This window comes from Rosa rugosa, chromosome 6 (genome assembly GCF_958449725.1).
Source record: "Rosa rugosa chromosome 6, drRosRugo1.1, whole genome shotgun sequence".
Classification (NCBI taxonomy): domain Eukaryota; kingdom Viridiplantae; phylum Streptophyta; class Magnoliopsida; order Rosales; family Rosaceae; genus Rosa; species Rosa rugosa.
Window position 1 is genome coordinate 8,323,787 of NC_084825.1, and position 25,216 is coordinate 8,349,002.

General features: G+C 36.7%; 1 protein-coding gene and 3 long non-coding RNA genes across 5 annotated transcripts in view; 1 reads left to right on the top strand and 3 right to left on the bottom strand.

Moving 5' to 3' along the window:
* The window catches only part of LOC133713811 (cyclic nucleotide-gated ion channel 1-like), a 30,116-nt gene extending 25,845 nt beyond the window's left edge, over positions 1 to 4,271 (bottom strand). The window contains exons 1-3 of the mRNA XM_062139839.1: positions 3,785 to 4,271; positions 2,359 to 3,007; positions 790 to 984 (exon numbers count right to left, since the gene is read on the bottom strand). Of these exons, the coding sequence (XP_061995823.1) occupies positions 790 to 984; positions 2,359 to 3,007; positions 3,785 to 3,819 (879 nt within the window). The 5' untranslated portion in view covers positions 3,820 to 4,271. The remainder of the gene's footprint in view (positions 1 to 789; positions 985 to 2,358; positions 3,008 to 3,784) is intronic.
* Positions 4,272 to 12,951: 8,680 nt separating this feature from the next.
* On the bottom strand, positions 12,952 to 15,222 carry LOC133717494 (uncharacterized). Of its 2 annotated transcripts, XR_009849668.1 has the most exons (4): positions 15,091 to 15,222; positions 14,688 to 14,980; positions 14,167 to 14,403; positions 12,952 to 13,960 (listed from the first exon to the last, which is right to left on the bottom strand). It is a non-coding gene; the product is annotated as an uncharacterized LOC133717494 (long non-coding RNA). The 2 variants fall into 2 exon arrangements; XR_009849667.1 differs by having other exon boundaries at positions 14,167 to 14,497; positions 14,688 to 15,153.
* A 3,160-nt stretch (positions 15,223 to 18,382) lies between these two features.
* LOC133717496 (uncharacterized) lies at positions 18,383 to 21,293 on the top strand. The gene is made up of 3 exons (XR_009849670.1): positions 18,383 to 18,586; positions 18,664 to 18,706; positions 21,233 to 21,293. It is a non-coding gene; the product is annotated as an uncharacterized LOC133717496 (long non-coding RNA).
* LOC133717495 (uncharacterized) lies at positions 20,956 to 23,790 on the bottom strand. The gene is made up of 5 exons (XR_009849669.1): positions 23,591 to 23,790; positions 22,778 to 23,490; positions 22,423 to 22,670; positions 21,208 to 22,318; positions 20,956 to 21,093 (listed from the first exon to the last, which is right to left on the bottom strand). It is a non-coding gene; the product is annotated as an uncharacterized LOC133717495 (long non-coding RNA).
* Positions 23,791 to 25,216: the final 1,426 nt, after the last annotated feature.

Below are 25,216 nucleotides of genomic sequence, written 5' to 3' on the forward strand. Positions count from 1 at the left end.
TTGTGGGCGCCGAATGAGTTTATCTTGGGCCTAGGAAGCGTTTGGGTTTCCCTTGACAAAGTCAAAAAAAAAAAAAATTACTCTTGTGGGCTTACATACATATTTACTTAAGAAAGACGTACATATATGTTTAAGAACATATTTCAAATATTGTTCAAAAATAAAGAAAACAGAATTGGATCCAAGAAAATGGTCAAACATTTCCTTTATATACATATATCAAAGAGAATGTGTGTGTGTGTGTGTGAGAGAGAGAGAGAGAGAGACAATTGATGTACTCATCTAATATCACATGTGTTTTAATGAAAAGAAAGAAAAAAAAACGTTTGTAGCTGCCATGTGAATGAGCTTTACCATTTTGTTTTTTTTTTGTTTCTTTTTGTTTTTTGTAGGTTTTATATAAATAAATGTATAAAAAAAAAAGGACTCAGTATGAACATGACCAAACAAATGAAAGAAAAATTTTCCGTTGAAAAACTTAGGGAATATAAAAAAATAAAATAAAAAACGTTAGAAAAAATTAGGAAAACAAAAGAGTCAAGAGGTTTTTTTTTAATCATATTCATAGAGAACATTTAATAAGGTCAAACATAATAAGGGTAAAACATGGAATAAAATTAGTTGTTATTTTAAGATAATAAATACATAGATTGTAATCATAAATGAATCCACATGATACAAGATAAGTGGGGAAGGTAGAAATGAAAAGGTTAGAGAGGAAGTTTGTTAGCATTTCTATTGATAATAGAATGCACTTTTGGCCCATTTCGAATGAAGAGATAAACTTACATGGCCAACCAAGATGTACATGAGGATAAAGAATGCACTTATGGCCCATTTTCCAACCCTTTTAAATGGCTTCCAGAAGTGGTAGATTTGGCAACCCCTTGCAATTAATTGCAAAGTAAGAAAAACGTTGCCAGTTGCTGCTTCATTTAGATATCCAGAATCATTCATTCTGAAAAATATAGCTACTAGTATGACCTGTACAAATTGAAACAGGTTAGAGACTTAGAGTCAACAAGTAAACTTAATTACGTGCAGATGACATTATTGAAAAAATAAAATAAAGTCTGATTGCATTTCAAGTAACTATATTATATTGGTGAACTGTGATCTATCAATCATTAGCCTCATATTTTTGCTATGCACGTGTGATTTATAAAGTCTTTTTAATTGTCACCCACTTTTTAAATTTTTTTGTAATTATTTTTTTATTTTTTTTATTTTACTCAAATAATTGTTTAGATGATTTCATTATGAAATTTTATTTTTTAAACTAAAGGATAATTTGAGCAATATGAAACCTGAAAACTTCACTGTAAAAGACAACTATTTTTTCTCCATTTAATTACAGAAGAATATTTGTTTCCCAATCTTTAAAAACTTTCTCATATGGTCCCTTTAACTTAGGTATATGATTATACACATTTCGTTTGACGTGACAAAATAACACAAGTGATATTATAAGAATTTGGTGTGAACTGTGAAATATATTGGTTTGGTTTCATATTGGGTCATTCGATAAGAACACGTTTTTTAATAGTTCGGTCTAGTATTAATCCGTTAACAAGATAAAGCCATTAATTAACATAAAAGTAATTTTTGTAAGTTTGAGTTTCTCTATCTAATATATATTAGAAATGAGTGCATCTCTCTAATTCATCGTACACCTCAATTTCAACTCTCAACTTTCATGAAGAAAAGGATATATTCCAATTTATAAATTTTAGGTGTGTGTCATGTGTTACTCTATGTTTATAAGTTACATAAGTTTATAAGATTTTATTTTTTTTCTAATGGGTCTTAATATGTTTTAACTGTCATGTGCTGCTCTATGTTTATAAGTTATATAAGTTTATAAGATTTTTTTTTCTTTTTCTAATGGGTCTTACTAGGTTTTAACCGTCATGTGTTGCTCTATGTTTATAAGTTCTATAAGTTTATAAGAATTTTTTTTTTCTAATGGGTCTTAATCGGTTTTAACCGCTATAAAATTTAATGATTTTGGTTTTAACATTTCGTATACATTAAATTAACGGTTTATTATAATGTCACATAATAAATATACAAACCGAATTAAGTTGACATAAACAACCATGTCTAATTTGAATAAACATAAAAAACAAACATATTTTAGAAATGTCCTGGCATGGACAGTCATTTTATTATTAGACAACAGTTTATGGGTACTCACGGACATACACCAAATCACCAACATGTTATGTTAGGCACTTTTTGGGCCAACTCATATTAGGGGAAGAAGGAAAAGAAATTACAGAAAATTTTTGTCGTATTAAGTAACTCAAAAATAACAAATTAGCTTATTTTATACCACAAAGTTTTCTTTCTTCATACCTGTTGGATGGGAAGAATAGGAAGGACCTCGATTATGATATCTTGAGATATCCACTTTAAACCCCTATACACGATATCCTCATACTCAAAGTCGAAGGGGTCGGAGGGCACGTCAGTCAGATCACGAATCTGAGCATCAGTATGGAGTGCGAAAGCGAGATCTGTAAGTGATCGCAATGCAAGAACTACATCCCTTAACTTTTTGTCCATTCCAATACACTTTCTTTTCTCATCGATGAATGGAATGTAAAAGAACAAAGGATCCACTAACAACCCAATACAAGATATTGCAAGTAGTATCCTTTCCCGCGTATTAGGCAGAAAATTCCCTGTTATTAATATCAGTTTCCGCAGAAAACTGATGGGCAGAAGAAATGTCATGGTCAAACAGAGAACCATATGGGGAACTAATGTCACTAGTAGTTCCCTCCGTTGTCGCATACTGAGATTCACCTCGATTTTACCTACAATTGCCCCCCAAACATGACGTCCCAATGGTACCCATATATCTGCAAGGGAATATTTAAGTGCTGACAATGCAATCTTAATTGAAGTTGTATCTGTTGACAATGATTTCTTAATTAGAGTCCGAATATCTGAGCGTTGCCCGTCCGTACCTTCGGAACTGGATCCTGGTTGTGATGCAACGCTGAGAAGATTGGAAAGGATAAACAAATTATAGCATGTATTCGAAGATATCCCCACACAAACTCACACATAGAGGCGGACTCAGAGACCAACTGGGTAGTCATGAAAAAAAAAAAAAAAAAAAAAAGAAGAAGACGAACCGGTTCCGTGCCTGAATCAACTTTTCTTAAAAAATATATCTATACTATTATTAAGAGAAGAGATTTTGTTAGCCAAAACTGAAATTTTTGACAGATTTAACCTTGAAAGATTACAAAACTTTGAGAATAAATTAAATCACAAGGCTAAATATGACAATTATAAAGTAGATTTTTATTAAAAAAATTAAAAATAAATTATCTCACAATCCCCACTTTTCTGACTCACTATTTTCGCTCTGCAAATTTTTTCCCTTAAACAAAAAATTATTACATATGTAGAGCTTATATGAAGAAGGCTAATATTATATTATTCAAACATAACTTAATAATACATATTAAAGAATTTAGTTAGGTATGAAACTAAGACTATCGTAAGCTCGCTCCATCAATGCAAAAATTGCTGCAAAGAAGTGAACTGCCAAAAAAAAAAAAACACATAAAACACTTCCATTGTTCAGATAGAGAAACAAAAACCATTGAATTATCTTGTTGGCCAGTATGAGACAATATGTAAGAAATCACTAATCTGGTTTTTTAAGCTCATCCTAATATATACGCACGCGCAGTGCCACTCATTACAGTTATATATGTTAACATATAATACAAAATTATAAATGCAATGAAATGAAGAAACTAACCTTACGACAACGCTCTCGACTTGGTGATCAGACATAACTTCAAACAATCCTATATACAAGTACTAAGTAGAAGTTTGCTTCAGAACTTCTTATACAGATGATAGAAGTTTGAGGGTTTATATAGTACCAGACAAAGCTGGGACTAAGCAGTTCGCTTGAACTTGGTACTAATTACAACTTGAGCAGAGAGCAGGCATAAGAGGAGAGAAATCTTCTTCTGTAATTTGAAGTTTTGATGGACAAATGGCTTCTTCAAAGACTTCTAATGAAGAGGATGGAGTCATGGGAAGCATGAAAACCTGTTGGATCTTCGTTTTTACAGAAGAGAGAAACTGGTTCCATGGATTTGCAGAAAGGAGTTGGGGTACTGGGTGATGCCGAAATTTAATGAAGAGGAGGGAGTCATCTCGGTGGCAGGTAACGTGGATATGCAGAAAAATGTAAGAAGAAGGAGAAGGAGTACTGGAGCTGGAGGAGGAGAGGGAAAGAGACAGAGAGACAAAGAGACAGAGAAAAGGTTTGCGGCTGATGTGATGTGATTATGTGAATGAGAGTGGAAAAGTCAAAGCCCTAGAGCATAAATCACATGTGAGGGGGTGTATGGTAAAAGTGTGGACATGTCTTTTGGTCTATGTTTCGGGCCTAACGGGCTTTTGCTTTTTGAAATTACTAGGCTCGGGTCCAAACCGTTTTATGTGTAGTTCGGCCCAGGTCTGGACCATTTCTCAACAAAATTAACAGGGCCCAGACCGTACGGGCCGGTTCTAAGGACAACTTAAACAACTTTAACGCGAGGAAATAGCAAAAGCGAGGAATTTCATTGTGACAACTCAAAATTCATTGCAAAAACTTGACAAATATGAGGAAATTTCAGTTGTCGCACATGATCCCATAAACAACAACCAATTTATCGCATAAAGTAGGTATTTATGACAAATTAATAGTTGTTGCCCATTTAACATTATGCGACACCAAATTCCTCGCAAATTGTCAATTAGGCGACAATTTCTACCAATTGTCAGTTAATGTTTGTGTAACAACTTTAACATCCTTGCAAAAAATTAATTAGACGACGACTTCTACAAATTGTCGATTAACGTTTATGTGACAACTAGATTTTTGTAGCTAAAGAATGATTTAGCAACAACTTCTGTGGGTTGCCGGTTAATGTTTATGTGACAGCCTTAACTTTCTCGCTGAAAATCAATTGGACGACAACTTTAACGGGTTGTCTCTTAATGTTTATGTGACAACTTGAATTTCCTCACTAAAAACTAATTAGGCGACGACTTCTACATGTTGTCGCTTGATGATTATGTGACAACTTGAACTTCCTCACTGAAACCCAATTAGACGACGACTTCGACAAGTTGTTGGTTAATGTTTATGTAACAACTTTAATTTTCTCACAAAAAATAAATCAGGCAACGATCTCAACTGGTGTTACTTAATGTTTATGTGACAACTTGAAATTCATCACTAAAAACCAATTAGACAACAACTTCTATTAGTTGTCGGTTAAAGTTTATTTGACAACTGCAATTTTCTTGCAAAAGACGAATTAGGTGACGACTTCTACATGTTGTCACTTAATGTTTGTGTAACAACTTGAACTCTCTCGCTGAAAATCAATTGGACGACGATTTGTACGAATTGTCAGTTAATGTTTATGTAAAAGCTTTAATTTTCTCACAAAAGACCAATTAGGTGACGACTTCTATTGGTTATCGCTTAATGATTATGTGATAACTTGAACTTTCTCACAACCTACCGATATATCATAGAGAAAAATATTTTATTTTCCACTGTTTCTGCTAAATTTCTCTCATATCGTTAAATATCTATATGAAGAAAGAAAAATATTAGATATATCTCAAATATCTAATATATCTTCGAGATTAATCTCCTCATAGAGAGACAGGAAATGGTCTAATAGAGAGTCAGCTCAATATGTGTGTGAAAAATACCTCGAGGTGAAATCTCTTAAAGCGAACTTGGGTAAGGTAAAATCTGCTCAAGGTGAATCTAGATGAGGTGAAACCTCTCAATGCAGATTTGAGTGAGACGAAATTCTCTCAAGGTGAATCCGTGTGAGAAGAAATCTACTCAAGACGAATATAGGTAGGGAGTAATCCCCTAAGGGGAAATCTAGGTGATGAGAAATCCCCTCAAAAGGAATTCAAGTAAGGAGAAATCTGCTCAAGGCGAATCTGAGTAAGAATAATCCTCTTGAGAGAAATCCGGTTAAGGAGAAATCTCCTCAATTATATGAAGATTTCAAAGGGAAAAAAAAGTTTTTCATTTCCCCAAATTTGCTACTGCTTTTCTAGTTTTCTTGATGATCTTTGTGAAGTTTCTATATCCAAATTTTATGTTAGGCCTGACAGGGCCCACCATAGATTTCACCCTGAAATCTAAAATGGTCATACGGGACCCACCTTAGAAGAAATTCTATCAAAAATTTGGCGGAACTTCCCCTATAAATGGACTACTCAAAACCTGTAGAAAGACATTTACACTTCTAATGTCAAACACCATCCTCAACTTCTGGAGCCACCCTGCTCCCCAAATCACAACACCTTCCAATTCACATTACACAAATCTCAACTTAATAACATTAATCTCACAGGTTATCAGAGCAATTATAAAACAAAAGGTATACTAGAATAAAAAGTAAAGAGGGTAAAAGATCGATAGATCCTACAATGCGGAAGCAGTGACAACTATGCCTCAACTCCATGTACACCCGACCTCAAGTAATTTAGCCTGCAAACTGGACATTTGAAACCGAAGGGCCCAGGGGGAAAGTATTGAAAAACACGTTAGTGTGAGTGGACAAAAATAAATAATTGTAACAAAAAAAATAAGAGAAGAATTTATACTTTCCCACAATTTATCTTTTGAAATAAAATTCTCGATGCATGCAAGATTTACAAAACTTATTTCTCAACTTTGGAAAAAAAAAATAAGAAAGAAGATAATACAGCCCCGCTGGTTAAACAAGCAAGGCTCGGGTCGGGCCTCCCAGGCCCTATCCTCGACTTCGACCCACAAACACAAAGTAAGTAACGAGGAGCCTCGACTGCAACTCACGTGAGGAGGAGAACTAAAAATAAAATAACCCAAGTATGGTGAAAAAAAATAATATTCGAAAATAAGTAAATCCATAAATCCATAAACTTCCCCAAAAACTCGCCAAAGTAAGTACGAGTACGATTCCCAACCGTACTCGGTAAATCTTGTGATAATTCTATAAATTCAACGACGTGTCCCACACGCCAAAAAAAAATCTCAATTTAATAACAAATAGCAAGATCAATTTATAAATCATAATTTAGGAACAAAACTAAATCCGAAACCATTGCCAAGGCATTCCCAATGCCAAAACTGAAAGTTGATAAATAATTAATAAATACAATTCCAAAGAAGGAAGAGAAGAAGTCATGCAAGGGTGGATGGCGGTTAGGATTTTGATGTATTGCATGACTTCTTCTCCTCCTTGGTTGAGACGCAGAGCTTCTGAAGATTAGAGAATGGAGATAATTTTTGGTATTTAGAATTATGGAAGAAGTGGTGTGAATGACGTCCCAAGAGTGATGCTATATATAGGGGACGGCTTCTTAGTCTCCAAGGTTCTGGATCCTTCTTTTTATTTTTTAGGAATTATCTGCTTGCGCCACATAGCTCCAACCAATCAATTAATTCCATGTCAGGTTTGTTATGTCATCCAACCAATGAGAAACCTCCAATTTAACACCTTGATTTAAGGGAGATTATATTTTTGCCGAATTTAAATAAATAATTTCTGATTTATCTCTTTAATTTCCGCCAAGAATGAATGTGGACTTTAAGGAATGTATCTGGACCTGTTTTTAACCTTTCTGCATGTTGTAATCCCTTGAAATTCTCCTTCATTATCTGTAGAAGTCTCCCTTTGGCCACAATCATGTCTAGATGTATTTAGGGTTTAATTGAGATGTCATTATCCAGATATATACTTGAAATTTCGGCTAAAATCAGTCTATGTCTAATACAGACTCCAAATTTGATTTTTAACCATCTTTTCTTGTCAAAAATGACTCTCAATCCATATCACCTTTGTAGAGGACGTTTTGAGCTTGTTCTTGGGCTCTCCTAGTCCACCCAGGTATCCTATTGCCATAAAGACTCCTAGTCCAACGAGGACTCTTCACATGAAATGTACTTGAACATTCCGAAATCTTCTTTTGCTTTCCTAGTTCAACTGGGACTCCTTGTGTCATTAGGATTCATTTTCCTAGCAAGAGTAGGTTTCCTAGTCCAACTAGGACTCTGCATTCTTCACCATTTTTCTTAATTTATCCGATCATGTTTCCTAGTTGACCCAGGATTCCTACTTTGACTGGGTTTCCTAGTCAGACCAAGATTTCCTGGTTGGATAAGGATTTCCTGGCTGGATCATGAAATCTTCATTTCTTCATTTTAGCTCATTTCTGCAGCCCTCGTGCCTTTCCTCTATCATTTCCAACGTTCCCTTGCTTCTCATGTGCCTTTAAGCTCATTTCTTCTTTGTTTGCTCCAATGCACCTAAAAATAGAAACTACATTAAAACTGATTTATTTAAAGAAATAACTAAGTTAAAATATGAGGAAATAACTATTAAAAATCGCATTAAAATACTCCTATCAAAGCCATCTACTTCTACCGAAAGGGGGGGGGGAATACGAAGGAAGACCTACATGTTCATGGTAGCTCTAGGGATAGGAGTGGTCTGGTCTATTCATCACTGGGCGAGGCCTTGAAGACTAAGAACCCTAGTGGGACCGTGACTACCCTTAGGGGCACCACCGGGAGTCTCACTTTTGATCCACCTCTTGATTTGAGCACAACGGAACCTCAACTTCCCTGCCCTAATGTGCCAAGAAAGGAAAATGTGAAGAAAGGCAGGAAGAAGAAAAATGTTGGCTTGATGTACGAAGTGCATGATATTTTGAAGAAGGTCAATGTTAACATACCTTTGATTGAGCTCTTTCAACAAATTCCGGTTTATGCAAAATTTCTAAAGGACTTGTGCATCCATAAGAGGAAGATAAAGAATGATGAGCGGTTCAAGATTTGTGAGGAGGTTAGTGCTATCTTGCAAAGAAGGATCCCTCCAAAACTCAAGTATCAGGGGAGCTTCAATATCTTTTGCACTATTGGAGAGAAAGTCTTTGATAAAGGTTTGATGGACCTTGGTTCAAGTGTTAACATTATTTCTTTTGAGACTTTCTGGAAACTTGACCTTGGGCTTATTAAAGCTGCTCCTATATATATACATGCAACTTGCAGACCGGAGCACTAAGAGAGCCATGGGCGTTGTTGAAGATGTGTTAATCAAGGTTGATAAGTTCTACTTACCGGCGGATTTGGTGGTATTGGATATGGATGATGGACCTCATTGTGACAAGGACATACCTATCATTCTTGGTAGGCCCTTTATGGCAACCGCGGGAATAAAAATTAATGTTCAAAAGGGCACTCTCAAAAAGAAGGTATCGGGAGAAAAGGTATTACTCAAGAGTCTTGAACCCATATATCCTCCGGAAATAGTGAAGAATGTGCTCTCTATTAATTTAGTGAAGGGTAATGAAGCCAAGAGTGAGCGGATCTTTGGACCCTTGAATCCTTCCAAGCCTGCAATCCATGCACAAGATCATTTTTCACCTATTTGGGGCTATGACCATGAGCCACCATTGAAGCATAATGATGTCATTCCTACGCCTATTTTGGAGCCTACTATTGAGCTTGAAAAGCAAACAACCCCTACTCTTGAGACTTATGAGCAACACAAGAAGAAAAGTCCACCATTGAGTGAAGCACAAGAGGAGTCCATCAAGAAATTAAGGGAGGTTTGTGGAGTTGTCAAGAAGAAGAAAAGATCTAAGAGGTATGATTGGCCTCCACCTCCAAGCTACAAGCTTGCTTCCTCAATTACTAGATGTTTTGGAAATGATAGCTAGTGAGGCTAGCACAATTGTTGTTGGTGGTAAGAAGACATCCTTTGAGCCACCTTGATGAGGAAGAAAAGTGAAGAAGACCAGCTTGAGATCTTTAAAAACAAGCGCTTCTAGGGAGGCAACCCTAAATTGTTTTGAATTTAACTTGTTCATTTTGCATCAATAAGGCTATTTAGCTATCTTTTTTAGGAGGATGGGAGGTGTCCGGAGTTTGAAATGTGGAGAAAGCATGAATTTGGCAGTGAGTAGTTTCTGTCCAGAAAGTTTAGTTGAATTTGGTTGACTATAGCTTCTAATCCACACGCGAATTTCAGCTGAAATTTTCTAGAGATATATCCTTGTGTGTCTACTATGTATTGCCAAAGTTTCAGCCTCTTTGAGTCCCTAGAACTCTAGTTATTTAGTGATCAATGGATGAAGGTCAGAACAAAGAAAGCTACTGTACAGTGATTTTGAGGAGCCACATACTCTACATATCAAGTAATTTGGAGCTAAAATTTTACGGAGGTGTATCTTCGTATGTCCTCTATATGATGATACAACAGTTTTCATTTGAACCTTCCTAGCTTCAGATATTGTGTTCCAAGTGACATAGGGCACAACAAAAACTGCAGAACAGATTAGTGAGTTTGGAGGCCAATGATTTTTTACTTAGAACTTATATTTCAGTCAAATTTTACCATCAAGTATCCCTGTGAGTCTAGCTTCATACCCCGTTTGTTTCACCCTCTTTGCACCTCTAGAGCTTCAGATATTACAGTTTTGGTGACTGAAGCAGCAGACTTCATTACAAGCTGGCAACTTTGACCAGTTATAGTTTTCATCTTAGTTGGAGATAGGTGGCTTAGTTTATATGGATAAAAATCTCTCTGAGTCTATTTTCTATTCCAAGTCGTCTCACTTATTTAACTCTTTCTGAGTATGAAATATGGGCATTTGAAGATAGAAAGATCATTGCTGGAAGTTTTCTGCACTCACTAGTTTTGTTCACTCGGGTTGGTTGGACTTCTTTGCACTTCATTTCATCTTTGCGGGGTAATCTATGGGGCAGTTGTGAGGTGTTCTGGAGGTGTCAAGCCTATGAGCTTAATGGAGGACCCTTGTCCTTATTCTTTGATGAGCTATTTATGACGCTTTGCTCTTTGGACACTATATGTCTCAATGGAGTCGATCTTTAATGAGCACATAGAGCTAGGTTGGAGCATACATTAAGGAAGTCAATGCCTTGTGCCTTGAGGTTGGTGTCTTATATTCTTCTTCTCCGAAGTTCGTGAGCAATGGAGAGTCGACAAAGGGGGTTTTCACATCTCTTCCGCTTTTAGATTTCCATTTTCATAGTTATCTCTTGTGCCTACACCCGAACTTCACTCTCATGCCTAAATCCGACATGAATTTAGCTTTCGAGCTCACTTTGCAACATTGAGGACAATGTTGGTTTTAAGCGTGGGGGTGAGTACTTGGGTGCCCTATTATTGTCAAAAAAAAAATTTCCTTCTTAGATTAGATTTTTGTAATTATATTTTAGTGGTTAATGCCTTTTTCCAACCCCAATGATGAGATATGGACTTAGCTTTGTTGTGACTGTGGATAGATCAAGCACGATCTAGGGCTTTGAATTTGTTTTGTGATTAAGTTTATATGTGATCTATGCTTGACTATATGTGTGCACCGAGCCTGTGGTTAGGTTAGTTCATCATAATTAAAAAAGTATATAGATGATTTGATTAACTTGCATGCCCTTATTTGTGAGCTTTCGTGCCTATATCTATAGTGTATGCATTGTTCATTCACTTATTCTTTCATAATGGGTACAATTTCATGACATTGCGTATCTAGAACTTGCTTGAGACCTCTCGAGGCTATATGTTAGCTTACGATGGGATGGAAAGGATTGAGGCATTAGGCTTAATACCACCATGACCAAAGAAACATGTGCCCAAATATATTTACCACTAGATTGCCACTTTTAGTGGCGGAGAGGAGCCACGTTAGGGCCTACTGGGTCCCGTGACCCAATAAAGTTTATATATTTTCTAGTTTGCTCATATGCAGTGTGATTAGTCTAGCACGGTGGAAGCTTGATCAATTGGCAACAATTGGGTCATGGGTTCGGGCTACCATGCACGGATAGCTTTTGTCTGTTTTTTTGTTTTTTTTTTTGGCCTGAACATTTATGTTTTGTATATAATATATATTATGCTTTGGCCATTTACACTAGTTTTGAAATTACTTTTAAGATAGTTTTTTTTATTTTATAAAAGAGGATCAAAGGAATTCACTCATATCCCCATGGTGACTCAAACCCATGACCTCGATCTTAGATAGTGGGTGCTCCAACCACGGAGTTAACACCACTTCGTCAGTTACTTTTAATATAGTTATTTATAAATTGTTTTAGACAATAAAAGATATCATTTTGGGTGTTTTTTTTTTCCTTTTATTTGTCAATTAATTTTTTTTTTCTTTTATGGAGTTTTAATATTTTGTGAGTGCCCCACTTGACATCAAATCCTGGCTCCGCCCCTGGCCACTTTGAGCCTATTTATATTTTTAGCCTTTTTGTTCATTCGCACCACATATTCCTACCTAGCTTATACACTTTTATCTTACCCTTCCATGGTAGTTGGTGAAGCGATTCGAGAGAATGCCTTTATGTTTGAGTGCTTTAAAAGAAAAAAAAAAGTCAGAAGTGTGAGGTTACAAAAGAATAAGTGTGGAGGTGAGTATGTGTTTAGAAAAGAAAGTTCTAAAAAAAAAAAAGAGAAACAAAAGAAAAAAAAAAAGAGAAAGAAAGAAAAAGGTTCAAAAGATCAAAATAGAAAAAGAAAAGGTGATTGAAAAAAAAAATGGCTAGTATACTTTTTGTTTATAGTATAGTGTAGTGTGGGTTGTACATTGGGATTAGAGTAAACGACCAGATTACAAAGTATTGAAATGACCGGTTGCGGCCTCAACACCACGACACACATTCCTACAAGCATCAATAGTTAGGGGTTTGTCACTATGAATGACATCTATGAACCAAATGGGTCTAACCCCCAACCAACCTTTACGCCCATGAAATACCCAAATTCCCAAACTCAGTCTTATAGTGAATTATTGTCCTTGCTATGGAGCCCTCAAATGAAAAATGGGAGAAAATTATACTCAAAATTCCATTAAGCTTGATAAATTACTTATAATTAAAGTTGTACACAACAACAATCATACACATTTGTAAATAAAATTCCATCAACCAACCAACTATTACGTACATTTCAGTAAATGTAATTACTACTTCAACAGTAACCCAGCTAGCTATTAATTTAGTGACATTTCTCTTCATAATTATGTATGTGGTCTGGGACCATTGTACCGAACAATCTGAGTGCGGAGAGCACACAATCAATACCGCTAAAAAAGTTCATGTTACTTGGAAGATTGTCATATCGTTGCAGGATAATATCAGACCTCTTGTAGTTCATTAGCTACATTGGAGGGTATTTCCAATAGCTAATGCAGATGAATATTGTACATTACTACATTTCCATGGGCTACTTCAGTGTTTGGCTGCTTACTTCGTTATCCCCATGGTAGACCTTTCCCAATGACGTTGGCAGCTGGTTGCAGTCTATGGAAGGAGTCTCTATTGTTTGATCAGAAGAGTAATATTATGTAGAGCATCTCATTGTCATAGTTCCCAAACGAAGATTGCAACTCATTGCATTCAATATTATCTAGAGCATCTCCACATATTGTGTACGTTATTGACTGCAGAGTAGAATCTTGTGGCCGGAATGGATAAACCATTGATTCCAGATTTTCTTTGGTTTGAAGATGATGCACCTGGCTTAAGAATAAAAACTAAACTAGCATTGAGTTTGGTGCTCGAACATACTTAGTTGGGATAAAATTCATATAGGAATATAGCATACCGTTCTCACCACTAGAATCCTATAATCTGTAGCTTGATTTTCAAAATTAGACGAGATATGTCTAATCGGTATGTCAACTTCTTTGATTGAAACATTTTTCTTCAATGCAGATTGCCAATCATTGCATTCACCAAAATAGAGATTGGCATCTGAAACATTTCCCAACTTTGGTGACTGCAATATTGAGGGCTGGTAATCCTGCGCTCAGGCTGAAGCGGATGTGAAACATTTCCCAGCTTTGTGTATATTGGTGACTGCAGTATGGAGGGGCGGTAATCCTGCGGCTGAAATTAACGAAAGAGTGAATCCAGATTTTCTTAGACGTAATGTAGTTAGCAGGCTCATTATATCATCAGTGGTTGAAAGATATTCTTTGTAACATCAGAATCAGCAATTTCTGTTTCTATTCTGTCTTGCGACTTAAGTATTGCTATAGTTCTTGGGATTTATAGCTGAAATGTTTAACAACAAAAAGCATGTTCATTCTCACCTGTGGAAACACATCATACATAGTGTCATCTTCATCATAGGTTGAAACTTCATTCCCGTCTAGAAGACAAGAATCACTATCTCCAAATAGTGATTGCAACACATTACAATCATCATTGGTGCCATTGGTTTGCAGAACAGCTTCCAGCTCTAGGGATGACGGTGACTGCAGTGCTGAGGAGCAGCAGTCACCCAGAGGCTGAGGTTGATGGAATAGCAACTCCTCTCTTCCTTGTGCCTGAGTATAAAATCAGATTCAAAATTATACGTAAGACCTTAATTTCATTATACTACTCGTGCTCCATCTTCAAGTGACAGACAACAAAGTCGCCCTGCGTAAATTTGAGGTGAGGTCACGGTGAATGAGTATGAATCTCTATTCTACTATGCAACAACCAAGAATTGAAAATCATTATTGAGGACACACATCAATCCACTAAAGTCTATGACATACTAAATCCTCAATCCACTTAACACAGCACAATCACAAAAAAAAACTGATAAAGAGAATGAGAGACTGACCTAGGCCTGCTTCAGATACGAAATAACTCCATTTCCAGGAAGATAGTACTCAAGAATGACCCAGCTGGTCTTGTTCGATTTCGGCACACGATCCTGGTAAAAAGTCAATGTCCTCTTGCTCCCAATCACAGCTTTGGATCGTCGAGCCTTAATCCCACGCTCCTTGCCTGTGATTTTCCAGTATCCCTTCTTCGTGCTCCGATTTGAGCGAGAGCTTTTGTTGTACTTGTAATACATTCTGGTGAAGAAGAACCACTCCTTGTCCTGAGCCCCTGTATCAGTCCCCAACATTGCTGCCCAAAAACCCAAAACAGAAATACACGAAAATCAGAACCTACTCTGTTCTTAATGCATCATATTCAGAAATGGGAAGTAATTAAAATTGAGAAACCTCTTTCGTTACCAGGGAGGTCAGTGGGCTCGTATTTGTGAGAAAATGTTGTTGTTGTCATGTTGTGATATCTCATTACTCTCAATGGTGAGCTCTGAGAAGCAGAGGAGGAGAGTGAAGGAAGGTGTATTTATGGTGTTGAAGTTCAAGTAAACCCGACATGTATCAGACCCAAAAAAAAAAAAAAAAACCCGACATGTCATACCGAGTACTCTTTATCTGTTGCGACTAACCCCTCTAGCAAGTTTATTAGATGAAAAAGTGAGGAATCTAAACTTTTTCCATGTCGGGGTTGCAGAGTTTCCAATGGGGGTTCCAGACGTGCTTCACAACTTCACGGACCTTCCACTCGAAGGGGTCTCGTGGGTCATCATTATTCTATTTCTAATCGCTGCTTAACGTGCTTTCATTTATTTAACCAAATCTTTTTCTTTTTGTCGATTGAATCAATCTATAATTACGATTGGAGAGGCAAAACTTCTTTGTCACTCATTTTTGACATACACCGAATATTGCTTGCTGGAATTATTCTCTTCCTTTATTGGCTTCAGAGTTTGACAGCAAGTTGTAGCAACCATTCCTTATTTTGACCATTTTTTCTGTGTTATGTTTCCGAAACTTGTGATAAATGTTACTTGAATCGCATAGACGTCCTATTGTTGAAAGGGAAAAAGTCACGAAGAGTATCCAAACTTAAACTCATTCTACACTTTGGTACCTCATTTTTTAAATAAATCATTTTGGTACCTCAACTTATGATCTCTATATAACACTTATACACACCGTTACTAACACCGTTAACTCAATTGCCACATTGCTTTTTCTATGGGTGTTTTCGTCCTGTTACATTTTCCCCTACCCTTATCAACGTCAATAAGGGGTTAGAGATATTATTTCCAGATTCTGGTAATATATATAAGGGATTATTTTCTTTCTCATAATTCACATAGAAACAGATTGTACAATTACCAGAGATAATTCACGTAGAAACACTTGTACCTCACTATATTTGTTATTCACATGTACTCGTATTACTGTTAGTAGTGGTTCTTTATTTATGGGTGTTGGGGTGCTAGTCATAAATTGGGTTCTGATGTGCAGGGGAAAAAGTAGTTGAAGTACTTGCATTGAATTAAAATTGGGATGGAATATTCATTGCAAAAAGATGGAATTGATGAATATTTTGAACTTTGTTTTTCCTTGAATGAAATTGCAGCTTAGGTTAACATGGTCATTTTGGATTTTAACATTCATTTTGCTGACAAATGCAGGTGATCTGTTTAGTCTTGCAGTAAATCATGGAGGGATGATTTATAGTCAAGGTTCAATGACTTTAATTACTAGGCCAACAATTTAGGTTAAGTGCAGGGTCCAATTATCTATTGGTATCGAATACCCAGTAATGAACCAGGGAGTGGGTATTTACCAATTACTAATGATGAGGATGCTGTTGACATGCTTCAATTTATTCCAAAGAACAGGAGGATATTGGAGGGAATATTGCAAAACATGAACAAACATTTTGGAGGGAGTTATAACTTTTGGAGGGAACTAGTTGATCTAGTGAAAGCTATGAGATTTTTAGAGGGAAAACAATAAAGGACGAAAACACCCATAGAAAAAGTCATGCGGCAATTGAGTTAAAGGTGTTAGTAACGGCATGTATGAATGTTATATAGAAATCATAAGTTGAGGTACCAAAGTGATTTTTTTTTAAGATGAGGTATCAAAGTGTAGAATGGGTTTAAGTTGAGGTACTCTTTGTGAACTTTTCCCTTGTTGAAATATGAGATCTTATAAGATATTTTTTGATTTTTAGGTGTGGGCTGAAATTTTTTTAGAATAGTTTTAGAACTCAATAAGAAGATTTCTTGTCTGCAAAGAGATATTCTGTTAAGGTGGAGATATCTGGTTGATGTAGAAATATCTAGTTGAGGAGAAATATTCAATTGAGGCGAAAGAACCTAGTCGACGAGCAAATAATTTATCAAGGAGGATCTCTATAGGACAGAACCCTTCAAGGAGAATTTGAGTGAAGAGAGATTTTCTCAAGGAAAGATCCGAGTGAGATGCAATTCCTTTAAGATACAATCTATTCGAGGCACAATCTCTTCAAACAAGAAGTCTCTCAAGGTGGATCTGAATGAGGCATAATCAATCAGCGGGTTATTAGCTCCGAAGCAAGCGGAAATACTTTTACACATTGTTCAAAAAGTGGTCCACGTGAATAACTAGCAAGCAACCAAATTAGTTGAAATATATTAAAAAAGGTTATAAAATCATCAAATATATCTTGCATACATGAGTACATCATCAACAATCAATTCATTTGCCAAATAACCACTATGACTCATTCTTTACCGATTTTAATATTGACCATGACTATATGGATCATGAAGATATTGACATATATAGAATCTTTAAAATCTTAGAAACATCAACTTGAAGAATAACAAAGATTTTTTTTTACTTTGTCAAAGGGAACCCAAAGGCTTCTTAGGCCCAAGATAAACTCTTTCGACGCATGTGAAATGCTCCAACTATGCATTGCAGCACAGTGCCTGGCCACTTTGACAGCTTCGGGGTTCGAACCTAGGTTGGGGAGCACACCCAACTAGGCAAGAACCACTAGGCCACTTGCAGTGGTTTGAAGAATAACAAAGATAAGAAAGTTAAGTTATTCAATCTTCTAGCGATATACCAACCTTGATCATTGATGTGAGAAAGAAGAAATGTAATTAGTAATTACCTTATTGATATGTGACCAAATTAATTAGCAATTAATTTCACAATAAATTAGAAATAGTAAAAGAAAAATTTAAGATACATAGTCGATGATTTTTTTTTTTTTTTTGAAGTTTTCTTATTTATTTATTTCACGAGGAGGGACATAGATGAAAATTTGATTAAAAATTAGACAAAAAAATATAAGGGGTGTGAATTAAGTAATTGAAAGGGTGTATTTAAAACTTCTCTAACAACATACTTAATGCACAATATGTAAGTAATTAGTTATTAATTATAGAAATTATTCTATGCACCTAATTTACGAACCCATATCATATTACGTGACACGATCGTGTTAGACCAGATCCGCTCATTATTACGATATGTATATATGTTGTAAACTCGGCCAGAAAAAGGAAATGGGAAATTAATGGGCCTGGAGACTTGGGTTTAACCCAAGATTTCAAGAATCCCAAATTGGGTAACAGAGAACTGTGCGCGCGCGAGAGAGAGACACAGAGATCGAGTGAGAAAAATAGAGAGATGAAGCTGCCTCTATTTCTGTGGATAGGCCAAGTACAAGCCCTTAGTAAGCTTCCATCTTGGTTTCTTCTACCTTTTCATTTTCACAATTCAACAAAGATTGAAACTTTTTTTTTTTTTTTTTTGGATTTTTGTTGGCCACTGTCAGATTATTCTGATTGAATTGATTGTGCACAAGAAGAAAGCTTATACCCATTTCCTCTACAATTTGATTTTCTCACAAGCTCCCGCCTTTGAGGTACTGAAATCAGTTTAGCGTATTGCTCATTGTTTCTGGGTTTCTGAGAAATGGTGATTTATTGACACAATTTGCAGGGTTTATTGTGGAAGAAATCCTCCAACACTGTGGCCCTCAAGGGTTAGATGATAAAGTATTTTACAGTTTTCAATTTCAATATCTATGTCACTATTTGTGCTTGTTATCTGCTAAATGCATGTATCCATCTAGTTTATAATGTTCATGATGTTTAGTTTCCTCCTTCCTAAGAATTAGATGCACGTATAATTGTGAGTTCAAACAGAAACCGGGAATAATATACACAAAATTCCAGTAAACATTAGAGGTTCATAATGAACAGCATCTACAAGAGTAATAGGGTAATAGTGAAATATGAACAAGAGCGACATGATGCATGATACAGTATTTGGTTTTAGGCGTGAGGTGTTCAGACTTAGTCTGAAGACCTCTCTGTGACCTTTTGATTGTATTCATACATCTTGTAAATGATTGTAACGAGACAGAATACTTCTGTCTGATTACTACTAATATGTCTTTGAGGCTCCAGCAACCATGTAGCAACAGGTTCTTTGGTAATACCTCTTCCTGATTAGCGACTATGCAAAAGTTGTGTTGCATATAGCGGCCTTTGAGGCTAGAACTATGACTTCGGTCTGAAAGATATGCTTTACGGATTTAAAGGATATGCATCCTGGAAAAAGAATCCTTTATATTGCTGCCAGCTTTGAACTGTTGTCTGCTTACAGGACTTTCAGTTTCTTCTGGGTAGGGGTGGCAAACGGGCCACTAAGCACGAGCACGGCACGGGCCCGGCACGCTTAAAAGCGGCCCGGCACGGCCCAAGCCCGTTAGTGGCCCGACACGACCCGAGCACGTTAGAATAAAGGGTCGGGCTGAGCCTAAGAATATTGGCCCATTGGCCCGGCCCAGCCCGAGCCCGTAATGGGCCCGGCACGGCCCGAGCACGACATATTGTGGGCCGGCCCGTTATAAACACAAAATTTCATTTTGTTTTTAAAAATATTAAAAAACTACAATGATGAGATTTGAATATGAGACATTTTTATTTAAAATCTCATGACAATTTCACCAATGCTTTCTTTTATATTGTCAAAATAATGAAACAAAACATTATATCCTTGTTTTGACATAAGTATTTTTTCTAAATATTAAATATATGTTTATTAATAAAGACTAATCTCATAATAATACAACTATAGAATGAAGGAAAGAATAATAAATACTAAATCCAGTGGCGGAGCCAGGATTTTAAACTTACTGGGGCACAAAATAATAATAATAACATCAAATATAAAAGCTCTCTAAATGAAATTTATATCTAGTACAATGAGATTTCAGATTCTGAAATCGTTTCAAATTAGTTTTTATAATCTATACTTTTAAAAATGTATTTCTCAATATACAAAAATAATGCAGAAAATTCTCTTTTTAAGAACTATAATTTTTTGATATGGATCATCTAAAATTAAATTCTCTAAAGTTATGTGAACTTCTTAAAATCATACAATCCTCCGTCTAATGTAACGGGTAGAAGAATGGACACATCAACTAATACATATTGAAAATGATTTTCAATATTTTCTCTTCAAAATTGAGGTTAACTTGGGTTGGTTTATAAGACTCCTCTTGAAACCCGTTCTGTTATATTGTTCTTCAATGAGAATATTTCATGGTTGTCCATTTAAAAACCTGTCATGATTGTGAAGTTCAATATGATTTGTGAAGTTAATTACTTAATTAGATTGTTATGGCCTTTGATTTTCGTTAAAAAATAAAATACTTTAGATATAGTTGACATACATGAAAAGATGAAGGTGAACAAATTAAAGAGTAGACTAGCAGAGGATCAGGCACATGGGAACTCTGTGCAATTAAAATGATAATAGCCAAATCAGAATCTTCCAACAATAAAGTGATATAATTAATATATTTTGTCAAGAAAGTTTACTGGGGCACGGGACCCAGTTGGTCCCTTACTGCCTCCACCTCTGATTAAATCTTCATTATATTAATAAAGATTAATCTCACAATAATATATTAAAAATAATATATTTTGAGTTTTTTTTTTCTTTCTTATAGTGGAATATAAAAAATTATTAGAAATCTAATCTTAAAAAGCTAAGATTAATAAAAACGTTATAGAACTTAATTTATTTTAATTTTCGAAATAGTTAAATAAAATTAATTTTTATTTGTTCAAATTAAGATTTTAAAATCGTGCTTTATAGTGGGTAGACACGAGCACGACCCGTTATTGACTTGGCACGAGCACGGCCCGGCACGATATGGGCTCGGGCCATGGACCGGGCCGGGCTTAATGTTTAAGTAAATGGGCTGGCACGAGCCCGGCACGATAATAAATGGGCCGGCCCAAGCACGTCACGAAGCACGACTAAGCCCGCTTAAAATGGGTCGGGCCGGCCCGTTTGCCACCTCTACTTCTGGGGCAGATAAATAGCAGTATAATGCCTCTGCAACTTCACTGCCTATAAACAGAAACCAGATTTAGTTAAGAATGTAATAAATAGCCTCTTCAGTATAATATTTTATTTAATGCAAGAAAAAAAAATTCTTTAGTGTTATCAGATTGTTTATCTCACCTTGGCTTGTGATGCTGCTCTGCAGTTGGATTCTTCTAGGAGCACCTCCCATGTTTGTCTCAATGACTGGATATTAGATGATATTGATGTTTTGCGTATGTCCTTTGATCTTAAGGACATACTAATTGCTGACTATTTGTTTGAGGAACAACTATTGGTGATCCTAGGGATTCACTATTGGGGATCTGAAGAAATGGATGTGGATAGTTATGTCCTTTGATTTTAGGACATTTGAAAACTACGGATATGAGGAACAAATATCGGTATTTCAGTTGACACGATGTTTGATCAGAGGAAGGAATATCGGTACTTATATTAAGAAGATGATCTGAGGAATGAATATAGGTAGTAATGTTGACAGAGGAAGCTCCACCTCCAAGGAGTTGCTTATGAGAAGAGACACCTTTATTCGCCTGGACTCATCACAATCAGAGAAGGGTAGACTTCCAGATGGCATTTGAACCATATGCATTCGCCCGTCTCACTTTCAACCAAAAGTTCACTGGGGGATGCTGTGACACCTGCAATGCCTCCCCCACTCCCAAAAGAAAAAGAAAAGAAAAACAGGACTAGTTGCTGCTGTCCTGAGTTGTAATTGAATGGAAAAACGATTAAGAAGTTTCCAAAGCCTCCAGTACAAGAAATGCAGAAAAGCTGCAATTGTATGCCAATCAACACAGCTGAGCATTTCATATAACTTGGAGATCTTTGAATCATTTGTAGGAGAATATCTCCGACTATAATAATGCAAGTTAGAGACACATTATTACTGAGGCCTCCTTTGATATTCTCCTACAAATAGAGGTTGATTAGCTACACTGGAGCGATGCTCCAATGGCTAATGCAGAATAATCGTTTACCGATCCATGTACTACTTCGGTGTTTCTGTCACTGGTTACTCCTCTACCTCCATCAATAACTGTATGTGGGAACTGTGCGAGAGAATAGTCATTACCTTCGTATAAAGATAGTAAATCATCCCACTCAATGAAATTAATCAAATTATTGTCATGGGAAAAATCTCTCGGTCCTCCGTTTATTGATGGTAATGTATAATTACACAAAATGAATCAAAGTCTGATCCCAGATTTGCTCCTAGTTGAGAATATCCCTGAATTAACAAATGCAGAAAGAGTTTAGTTTTGATACACTTCTTTTGTTGCAGCATATTTAGAATTTCAAATAAAAAGTTGTAAAAAGCATGCTTATTCTCACCTCTGGAATCATATTTGCAGCTTGATTTTCAGAACTAGATGCGGTGTTGCTAACTAATTCGTCATTATCATTGGTTGAAATGTTCTTCTTCTTAGAAGAAGGGTCTAATCCTCAAATGGATATGTTCTCTTACGACATTCATTATTATGGACATTGGTGGTATACATTGGTGACTGATATAGCTGATGCAGTTGAGGTGGTGCAGGCGGATGAAAGAGTGAATCCAGATTTTCTGGGTTATCTGGTAGCTGTTTTGATCACAAACAAGAAACTGTGAGGTAACATTTTCAATATAATTTTAGTGCTCCTTATTGAAAATTTCATAGAAGAAATCAAAATGCAAGTTTGTTCTGACCTCTTCAATCAGATCAGACGAATTGCTTCTATTAGGTCGACCTTCAACAGAGGTTGAAAGATCATTCTTATCTAAACAACAAGGATCAGTTTGCGTGCCTTCCAATTCATGCCGATTGCCAATGGGAATGTGAAGAATATCTTCCACCTCCTCTAAAGTCAGGTATTCCTCTTCTTCTGTAATCATACCACCACCAGTTTCATCATCATTTCTACTGGGAATTGGAACAACATTTACCAGCTCTTCCGATGCCCAGTTTTCATCGATCAGCTTGATTTTCAACATTGGAGGCCATACTGCAGTTACTGCTACCTCGATCGCAGAATGGAGCATCCTTATCATGAATTCATGATCAAAGTTGTCTGACTTGTACTTCAAGCAGCAGACAACAAAGTCCCCTATCTGCTTAGGAGGATCAGAATGTGCCTGAATGAGATAATACTCATGAATAAGTGAATAACCCAGTTGGTCTTCTGGGATTTCGGCACTCCACGTTTGTAGAAGGTCAAGGTCCTCTTTCTCCCAATCACAGCTTTGGAGCCGGGGGCCTTGATTGCACGGTCCTTGCCTGTGATCTTCCAAAACCCTTCCCCTGTAGTCCTGTTGGAGCGAGTGCTGTTATTGTACTTGTAATCACATGGAGTGAAGAAGTACCACTTTCCTTGATTGTCCCAAGACACTCCCCAGACTTTCCGCCCTTGTGAACGCCAGTTCTGCAAAAATGCAAGACGTACAATACACGAGTGTGAATGACTGTGAGTCAGATCATTAATAGTTGAAATTGATGGTGTTCTGGTTCGGAAGATGGTTTACCTGGTAACTCGCGAGGCTCGTGCTTGCACACATCGATTTCAGGGATGATGGTCGTGATCTGGGAGTCCTTGCACTGATTCTTCTCCTCCAAGTAGTGACTAAGCAGCTCCTCGTCGGAGTGATGGAATCGGCATCCCTTTGGAACTGTGAAGTCGCCGCAGCTCATCTCTTTCACTTTGAATAGCTGATTTTGATCAGTGTTGTTTTTGCTCTAAGGTGCAGAGAAAAGAGTGAGGTTGTCTATAATCTATATAATGTCAAAAGTGCTTTCAACCGAAAAGCCCTGTATGGAATGACTTGCATCATGAGTGGGATCGCACCAGTGACGAGTAACGACCAATCACGCGTTAATTTTTACATTTTCTTTGTCCTTTTATGGGAATCTCATTTATCTTTACCCGCTCTTGGAAGGGCCTTTGGGGGCCTGGCCCTTTGTTTATCCATTCAAGACTGGGAACATTCAGGAACATTGGCCAAAACAATTGGAGAAATTTTTGTTGGAATATTCTAGAGTCTCAGCTTAGTGGATAAAAGTTTCCAAAGTTTTATTTCCTCCAATGCTTACTGTTGATGCCAGTTTAGGTAACAACGGGCCAATGAGAATTGTTGAAATCTAACGTGTAAAATAGTGGGGTTGTTTTCTTGAATTAGAACTATCTTTTCTATTAGAAATTCCTGTGGAGACATTACTGTGGCGAGGAGCAGTCACGATGGACTTTCATGCTGAATAATGGCCTCAATCAACAATTCAGAAAACTTTTCGTACTGAAATTTTGAAGAACGTGTAGAAGACTGAGGTGACACTACATTTCTCGAATTATAACAAGTATCATGATGACGTAAAAGGCTACATATTATACAAGAATCTCATGAAAATGAATAACCCAAAGTCCCAAATGCACCGATTCCTAATCCTCCTCCCTACTATCCACATCCATCAAGAAATCGAAGTCTTGCGGTAGGAGAAGAAATTAAGGTACCTGAGAGATATGGGAGAGACGGAGATCGGAAAGATGAAAAGGCAGGAGCAGTCAGGACTGAGCGATGCGAGAGAACTAGAGAAGTGAGGTTGTAACCGTTGTGTGAGTGAGAGAGGGTTTTTTTTCCTTTCTAACAAGGCTCGATGGGTTCCATTGGACAGCCCGCTTCCGCCCGTTAATTAACGGGTTGGCAGCCTATTAACAAATTAAGTCATCGGGCGGAAATAGATAGATTTTTAGCGGGCAGTTAACAAATCATGGGCTGAATTGTCAGGCCTAGTGAAGCCTTATTTGTCAGGCCTAGTTAAGCCTTATTGGACAAAACCTAACTAAAACATCTAATAAACAAAGCCCAGTCCAACTAAACTTGGCCCAAAGAAAGCCCAACACCAGAGCCCAGCCACAGCTCCATGACAGAGCCTCTCCACCAGAAAACCAGCCACCAGGGAGAAGAAACCACCTGCCGCCACTGCTGACAAATGCACCAATGCCCGTGAAAGCTTCGAAGTCTCCTTTGAACCAGAAGTCCCCAACTTATATATGTTGGTTCATTTGAAAGTGGAGAAATTAATAGCCAATATTTTGAGCCCTCCTTTCAGTCTCCAAATTCACGTACTTCGTGACTCTAGATTATTCTGAACTATGC